Below are 8,975 nucleotides of genomic sequence, written 5' to 3'. Positions count from 1 at the left end.
TTTGGAGCCTGTCCTGGAACTAGCTCTGTAGACCAGGCTGGTCTCGAACTCACAGAGATCCGCCTGCCTCTGCCTCCCGAGTGCTGGGATTAAAGGCGCGCGCCACCATCGCCCGGCTACATGTAGGCTTCCTAAGAAAAAAAAAATGCCAAGTGCTGTAGATTTTTCACCTGCTTTGAATAAGATAATAAAAACTAGTTAATGTACGAATCCTACCCAGTTAACTATCTTTAAGTTCATTTGAAGAAAGATCATATAAGTCAACTAGAAGGCACATACTCAACTTTGTTTTTCAGGTCTGTCATAGAATCTGCCATTATTACTAGTTAAGAAAAGAAAGAAGAGAAAAACCAACAGCCTGGGCTAGAGGTTGAGTGTAGGGTTGAAATGCTTGCTTAGCACGTATGAGGCCCTAAGTCTGAGCCTCCTGCACTGCTGTCTCTCTGCCATCCTGGGTCTCCCCTCACACTAAGAGCCAGAACAAGAGAGTGAGCATGCTTCTTCTTCCCACTTATGAGTCCACAAGTAGCACCTCAGATGATGCCGTAGGGCTGGTACCCCAAAAGCTGTTGGCTGAATGAAGTCCCATGACAAGGGCATGTTCAGGCCTTGACTCTTAGAACCACTAACCAAAAATAAAGTTACCTGAAGGCAGATTGTAAATGCTTCTGGTTTTCCATATAATTGTAGCAAAGAACTTTCTAGTCTAAAGGTCTTGACAATTTGCTTGCGTTGCACAAATGCTTCCCTGCCAATTTTGGATTTGTGTTTCTCCCTTCTTTCTCCCAAGCCTTTTTGCCAAATTATAATTGCTCCTTCTAAATCAACTATCTTGTTGACCATCTCTCTGATATGGGGTCCGTATTTTGTAGCTTGTTTACTGGCTGTAACAGTCTGCTTGCATGATTGATTTGAGCTAAACTTCAGAATTCTCATAAGCCTCGGGCTATTTTCTGTCTTGAGTGTCTCCCCTTCAACTTTATTATCATAATGGCCCACTTTCTCATTTATTTTCACAATGGGAAACACAGTAGAGAGAAATGATTTCTGTAGGGAAAAGGAAGGACACAGGGCAAGTTCAGACAGAGGAAAGAAAAAAAACATATACTGACTTCTAATTGGAGTAGAAAACGTCAAAATAGAAAATGTGCCATTTTGAAGGTATGAAGAAACACCTTTCACAAAGCTCTCAGACCAGAACTCAGCAGGATAAAGAGTCTGAAATGTTTCCTATATGATATTTCTTTAGGCTGTCAGCTCACAGATATAGACATGGAGACTTCTTATTAATTTCGAAAGCTCAGCCTATAGCTTAGACTTGTTCCTAACTAGCTTTTATAACTTAAATGAATCCATTTATATTAATCTACATTCTGTCACGTGGTGTTACCTCTCTTCCATCTTACACCCCCTGTTTCTTCTCCGTGTCTCCTGGCGTCTCCTGCGTGCCTAGATTCCTTCTCCTTTTCCTTTCTCCCTGGAAATCCTGCCTATACCTCCTGCCTAGCTATTGACTGTTCTGCTTTTTGTTACATCAATCACAGTAACATCTCTTCACACAGTGTACAAATATCCAACAACAAAGAAACCAACAAAGCTTTGAGTAGAAGATACTCACCAGTGGCGTATAAACTTCTTTGGCTTCTCTAAGGCCCATGGCTTGGTTTTTGCTTTTTTGTTTTGTTTTGTTTTGTTTTTTTGAGACAGGGTTTCTCAACATAACAGCCCTTGCTGTCCTGGAACTTAGCGGTGTAGATCAGGCTGTCCTCGAATACACAGAGATCCGTCTGACTCAGCCTCCCAAGTGCTGGGATTAAAGGCGTGTGCCACCATGTCTGGCAGCCTGTTGCTTCTGAACAGCCTGTTTATCCCTGGATTGTTCGGGGATGAAGAATATATTCTTTGATCCCTAAGCTAATGGCTGAAACTTGTGCTGGAGGCACGCCATTAAAATCCAAAGCACAGGTAAAGAGGAAATTTCCCATGTGTAAGGAAGCGTGCACCTCAGCATTGATGGCTTCTAATTGAGGTTGTTACTTAGATTTAAAGACTCATATCATTGCCTCTGTTTTGGGCCAAGGCTTGATACTGTTCAGGACTTACTCCTGCTTTGATCAAGTGTCAGACATAACTGGAGAAGAATGTTACATTGTCACATTTTGAAAACATCTTAAATTCTTCCCTTACCCCATCTGTTGCTCTACAGAAAAGCTCAGTAGCAAAGTACAGGGTGGAATGACCTTTATTTATTCCTCAATAAATACTTACAATGGCAGTCTTTCAGATTAGCATTTATTCAACAAATCTTCTCATATATATATTTCAATATAATTATATTTATATTAGCTTATTGTAATATTAAATAATTATATTTTAAGTGGCAATATATACATTATATTATATATATATTACAGTCAAATGTTTTAGAGAGAGAGATGATTTATGCAAGTTTGAAAATGAGATAGAAAGGTATTTCCTCTCATCTTTTCCTTTATTGAGGGCTAGTGATTGAGCTAGGACTTGGTGCAGGCTAGCCTCAGACTTACCAGTGAGCTTTTTCACCAGTTCGCAGGATGGTATCTTTTTAAGTGGATGCAGTTACATTTCACAACAAATCTTAAGGTTTACAGAACTTAGGATACTGTGTGTCTATTTCATATGGAAATAGTGAGGTCTTGAGTTGACTCTTGGGTGACCACTCACATTCATCTTGTTTTACTTTTTCTTTTCTTATCCTCATCTGCACCCTTTGGCAGGTTCCTCTCCAATCTGAAGTCTGGCAATATATAGCAGCAATTCCAAATACCACTAGGTTCAGATCTGTAGACTGGGGAGTCAAACTCAGCACAAACTTGGAAGATAAAGATTCAAAGTACACTTTAAACTTCCCTGGCGTCTTCACAGACACATCAAATGTTTCACATTTTGGATGCCATTAAATGCGAACAAGGCTATGGAATTCTGTGGGAGATAAAAATATTTGCCTATTACGTATGGATCTGTGTGCAATTAAACTAACCAAACACAGGTAACTTGTATTTGATCCCTTGGACTTTTTCTTTCTTGCTTTCAACTTCTACTGTAGCTCTGCAAAAAAAGATGTCTGGTGATTCTGCAGGCAGCTGCTGGGTACTGCTTTCATATGACATTCTTTGCAGTGACCCCATTTCCCCATACTTGAGACTTCACATGCCCTTTATTGCATAAGAAAACTCTGTTGTATAGTTGGAATAGGTTAGCTTACAAAAAGGCTTGTGTCTTTGTATCTTTTAGAAAAATGTGCAACTTTGAGAGTCTAGGAAGATAGCTCTGTCTGTAATATGCTTGTCTTGCAAGTGTGAAAACGTACTGAGTTCCATCTCCAGCTGAGCACGGTGGCATGTGCCTATAATTCCAGCACTAGGGAGGCAGAAATGGGAGGATACATGGGTAGTCTCAGGTCCATTATAGATGTCTCAATGAAGGTGAAGGGTGTTTCTAAGGATGGTGTCCAAGGTTGGCGTCTACACACACACACACACACACACACACACACACACACACACACACACACACCTGAGAATACATACATATGCATAAAAATGCTCAGTAAATTTTTAGACCATCTGTATGGGATAGTGAACTTCAGGGCATATGTCTTTGTCTGCTTACTTTTCCTAGGAAGTAGTGAACTATTACATTTTGATGCTTTAGTTCAGATACATTAAAAGTTTAAGAGAAGACATTGATAGAAGGAAGATTTAAAAGTAACTTTCCTTAAGTTTTATAATCCACATTCCTTTATCATCTGGATTTATATAAATGGCAGCTGTCATACTTGACACTTTGCATGTCCTTTTTTGGGTAAAAATATTAGTTTGACTAGGCTATCTTATAAAATGTGTTTTGTCTTCATAGACTTTTAATGTTCAATTTTTATTCTAATGTAACATTAAGGTGGCTCCTATCCTGTGTAGAATAAGGCACAGTATGATAACACTGAGCATTCTGACCGTTCATCCCCGCTCTTTCTCAACTGTAATACTTCCCCCAAGAAAAGAAGCCTACAGTTCTCCCCTTATCTCTCATGGGACCGCATTTCTTCCTCTTCTCATCCCACGTTCTATCTTTCTTGCACCAAAGTGCCTCATCACTAAGGAACATCCTCAGCTCCTGTAACTACTTTTGCACAAGATGCATTTAATTTTGTTGGTTAAATATTCAAAACAAAAAGAGCAAAACTCAAATGTTAGGAGGTTGATTTCTAAGGGAACTTTTGGGGGTGGACTGTGGCAGGCTTTCTTTCAGCTGCCACCAAATCACAAACCATGACACGGAGACTTATTATTAGTTATGAATGCTTGGCCTTATCTTATGCTTGTCCCATAGCTCCTTTAACTTAATTTAACCTGTTTCTCTTTACATCGTTAAGCAAATGCAGCATAAACAAATGTAATACACCTTTACATAGTTAAAGTAATATTCCCCAACAGTTGACTGCAAGGGAACTTGGACATATTATATTTCATTGCCATCAGTCTCATTATTGCCACGCTGCTTGTTTTTGATATGCCAAGCTTACACCCTGGCAGTGCTTGTACTTAATATATTAACTTCACTTGTTTTTCAGTTCCACCAAGAGTTTCATTACGTAAGAGGAAAAGGAGTCTCATATATGTGCATGTATTTTACACTTACAGTTCACTGTGTGTTGTGTTTGTCCCTTTAACACATGCTGAGGTGGGAATGGCTATACAATGCCTCACAGAAGGGTCCAGCCTGCTTTGAGGAGGAAATGAGGAAGCATTTCTGAAGTCTGCTTATATTATGTAATCTACCTTACAAATATAGTTTGTTAGTTGTGATTGTTGTACCATTAAGGTTCTGTTAAATACTAATAACTGTTACAAACTGATTTTAAAACTTAGCATAAAACAGCAAATTTACTATAGAAACCACAAGCTTATGCCACTGGGCATACAAACATAAATAAGCATACAAACCAAAGTGGAGATAATAAGAATTATTATAGATTTCTAGATTAGCTTCTCTTGAGGAAGAGACCTGGTTTATTGTCCTCATCAACTGAGCTCATGAAATCCAATATGGACAAGTTCAACAGAGCCGCCATATATGGGCTGCCCATGCATGCTTCAGCATTGTCAGGGTTTTTTTTTTTTTAATTCTAGATTACTCTGGAGTCTAATTTGTGGCCATCCCCCGCTTCTGTCTCCTAATAGTTGCATGAAACACTACACCCGGAAAAAGGTTATTTTCAAAATGGAAGTGGTGTGTGTATGTCAGCCTCAAAACTGTCCAGTTTCTGATCCTAAATTTAGCTTAACTTACCAGGCATGTAACAAAGGAAGACAGAGGACTTGGTTCACTATATTGAACGTGTGGTGAGAAGCATGTTACAGGCCCTAATATAAAAGAAGAGAAACTTTGTAATAGTTATTTAGTGATGGAAGACAAATACCTGTAACATGTATGGTTTTGTTTTTGTTTTTTTTTTTTTTTTTTTTTTGAGCAGAGTCTGGGGTAAGGGGTGTCTTCCGAGGATGCTCAAGAACTGGCCACAGGTGTAGTTCTGCCCTCTAGTGGATGTAGGTGAGAGATTGGTTCAATTGCTACCTGTGCTCATCAAGTTTAGCAATTTTTCATTAAAAATCACTTACTAGGGGTTTGTGTGAGGTGCTAAGTGTAAGGCTGACTTGGAAAATGATAGCGGTTAATGTAATACCGGTTCTTCAGCTTCGATGGTAGGGCTAGTTGCTAGTTTAGCTGTTCTGGTTGCATACACTCAATGAAAAAGGCCAGGAGTCCTTCCGTGAGCTGTCACTCTGAACCTTGCCCTTTCATGACACACGGGCCTCGGAGCACACTCCTGACCAGGACAGAATTTTTGGAAACTGGCTCCATGATTACTGGCCCTCGCAAGACCAGAGAAGCAGTCAGCGATGGTGTTTGCACGGGAGGGTACGACGCGTGGGAGGCCGCCGAAAGGAACACCAGCTTCTCACTGCGTCGTCCGAGGAGATTGTGACGGCCGCGGGACAGGAGAGACTTCCAGGACTGTGTTTAGAGTGTCCAGGTGACTCTGGGACACGGCCATGAACGACTGTGTCCGTCCCTACATCTCGATCACACGGCCGCCTCGAGGGGATGTGTGGCCGGAGATGGGGTTGGGCGTGCTTCCGCCCCTTACACCCGGCAGGTGTGTAGAAAGCGGGCAGACACCATCCCAAGAGCTCCCGAAGAGCCGCGGGTCCCACGCGCTCCCCCACAGCCTCCCCATCCCCGCACAACGTCCATTACGGTCCGCAGCCTCGGCCTCACTGCACTTCCGCTCACCCGCGCAGAGAGCTCGAGTGCGCCTGCGCGCGCGCTTCTCCCGGCGGAAGTGGTAGCGACAAAGCTCGGTGGGCGGCGGGCCGGGGAGTGCAGGGCGCGTCGGGCGGCAGGCGGCGGGGAGGGGCGGAGCGCAGGAGGCGGAGGCGGGAGCAGAGCTGCTCGGCCGTGCGCGGAGACGCGCGCGCGCGGAGCCGACGGGCCCAGCTAGACGGCCTCTTGCCGCTCCTCCTCTCCCCCTCCCTCCCCGCCCGCTGTCCTGCTCGATCTCCGTTCTCCTCCGGACGCGCGGCCGGGCTCCGTGTGTGGCGCTACCCGCGCCGCCAGCAGCGCCCGTTCGCCCGAGGCGCGTGGGGCGCCCCCCGCAGCCCCGCGAGTGAGTCCTCGCAGCCTGGAGGCGGGGTGGGCGTCTAGGGTGTCGGGGAGGATTCCGGGTAGCCACTCCTGCCCCTATTTCCAGAAACTTCCAGGTCCGGAGGGAAGGGGGCGTCCGGGGGACTGCTGCCTGTCCGTAGGGCGCCTCTCGGGCGCCGCCCGGCTGGTGGGAGGCGCTGGCGCTGCGGGCGGCGCAGGGGGTGGGCTAGGGAGGTGGCGGCTGGGCGGGGGGTCGCCCTGCTCCTCTCCCCTCTCTTCAGCTCCGCTTTTCCTGGTTTCTCTTGCAGATGCTGCTGCTAGGGGTGGTGGGAGCAGCCGTGGGACGCGTGGCCGGGAGCGGGGGTGACAGCCTGGGATTCCGGGGTCTTCTCTTCCTTGTCCTCCTCTTCTCTCTATTCCCAGTGTGGCCGTTGCTGACACTAAAGACTTTGTAGCCATCAACCCGAGTGCAGTTTCGATGGAAAATGAAGGTAAAAAGGCCCCGGCAGATGGGTTTGCAGAGCAGAGTTGAGGGTGTGGTGGTTTGCTTTTTAAGTTGTCTGTCTTTTTCCACCTTTTTATTTTCATGATTTTATTTAATTGATTTCACCCCCCCCCCACCCCTTTGCATGCGAAATGTCTGAGGATTGCTTCCCTAAGAGCATCTAGCTTTTATTTTGGTTACATGGGCATTGCGGGGATTAGGGTTCTGCGGGTGACAGCTTGATTCTGCTTCTCTGGGAAATTATTTTCTTTAGTATCGGGAATGGAACGGAAGTTTTCATTTGCGATAGCATCTGTGCATGTCCTTAAGGCTCTTTGAAAGGAACCGGCAGATGAGAAGTGGGAATGGGAAGAGAAGGCAATGGATCCTATCCCTGTATATTTGCATGGCAAGCTTTGTTAAAGATGTGCGACTGAATCAGTTATAAAAAGCTTTTTAAAAATAAATTCTGGCTTTGGAAAAAAAAGCGGTTTTTAAAAAATTCATAGAAAAAAACCCTCAGAAAACATACCCTTGAGTTTAATGAAATCTTTCGAAACAGTTTCCCTTAAAGTTACTCCCTATTTCAAAACATCTTTAAGAGGCTGACAGTGGAACCTGTTTGTGCCTATTACACATTGCATCTGGACGCGTTCGGTTGTTGCATGTTACTCAACTACTTTGGCCTCATTAAAATAATGCTTTTCATATAATAGCACTGCTGTTTTAGAAATTATTGAATAACTGAATAAATGCTTTTTCTTCCCTCTTGTACGGACCGTGCTTATTGTTTGAACCGATTTCTGGCTTGTGTGTGATCATTTCTCTTTTTTTCAACCTTTTTTTGACTGGGCTCTAAGATGCTAGAAAAGATACTGGACAAATGGTTGCTTCCCCCCCCCCCCCTTCCCTGATTCTTTTGGTTTTAAAATCTGTTACCTAGGAGCTGCAGCTAAGCTGATGTTTTTCCATTGTTGAGGATGTAAGCTTGATTGGCTAAGTAGGACTGGAAATTTTAAAAGAGGTGTTTCTTGTGGATGCGGTAATCCGCTGTGCTATTGGAGAACGGTGGCATGTGTAGGAAAAGTGACGACAGGATGATGGTCTTGTCCAGTTCCATTCTAGATGGATAATTGGTGGAAGGCATTTTCTGACATACCGAAGTGTGGAACTGCAGAGGACTTAGGCTAATTGGGTCTTGAAGAAAGCAGTTGTGTTTTTTCCTGGTGGTATGGAAAATTGTTTTTCTAAGCCCCTTTCCTCTTTTGTAGATTTAGGAAAGGCAGATTATTTTTCATAAGACACTATTAAGTCCATTTGTGTAGTGGTTTCTATTTAGAAATCTCTGTAACATCTCAACGTTGGTGTACATCTGTGGAGCTATTTTCAGGATATTACCAGATTACGGGGTAGCCTGGAGTAGGTGGATACTTGGCTGTTGGTTTTTTTCTTGGTGTCCTAGGAATCAGAGCATGAGTAATGGAGCTAGCACTCATCTGTGAGGTGCAAGGGGCGGTTGTTCGATAGGAGTGTGTCTATTTTATGGCCATGCAAGAATGATGTGGCATCATAGTAAAAGATTATATTGTCTTAAAACTTGACAGGTTTTCTGCCCAATTATTTTTGATCATCAAAAGACCATTTTTTTTTTTTTTTTTTTTTTTTTTTTCGAGACAGGGTTTCTCTGTGGTTTTGGAGCCTGTCCTGGAACTAGCTCTTGTAGACCAGGCTGGTCTCGAACTCACAGAGATCCGCCTGCCTCTGCCTCCCGAGTGCTGGGATTAAAGGCGTGCGCCACCACCGCCCG

At 43.9% G+C, this 8,975-nt stretch overlaps 1 protein-coding gene across 1 annotated transcript in view; it reads left to right on the top strand.

Annotated features, from left to right (window-relative positions):
• Window positions 1-6,469: 6,469 nt before the first annotated feature.
• The window catches only part of Atp2c1 (ATPase secretory pathway Ca2+ transporting 1), a 93,659-nt gene continuing 91,153 nt past the window's right edge, over window positions 6,470-8,975 (top strand). The window contains exons 1-2 of the mRNA XM_005368470.3: window positions 6,470-6,706; window positions 6,993-7,175. Coding sequence (XP_005368527.1) covers window positions 7,170-7,175 — 6 coding nt within the window. The 5' untranslated portion in view covers window positions 6,470-6,706; window positions 6,993-7,169. The remainder of the gene's footprint in view (window positions 6,707-6,992; window positions 7,176-8,975) is intronic.

Source organism: Microtus ochrogaster, unplaced genomic scaffold (assembly GCF_000317375.1).
Source record: "Microtus ochrogaster isolate Prairie Vole_2 unplaced genomic scaffold, MicOch1.0 UNK33, whole genome shotgun sequence".
Taxonomy (NCBI): Eukaryota; Metazoa; Chordata; class Mammalia; order Rodentia; family Cricetidae; genus Microtus; species Microtus ochrogaster.
This window is presented reverse-complemented; position numbering and strand designations above follow the sequence as displayed.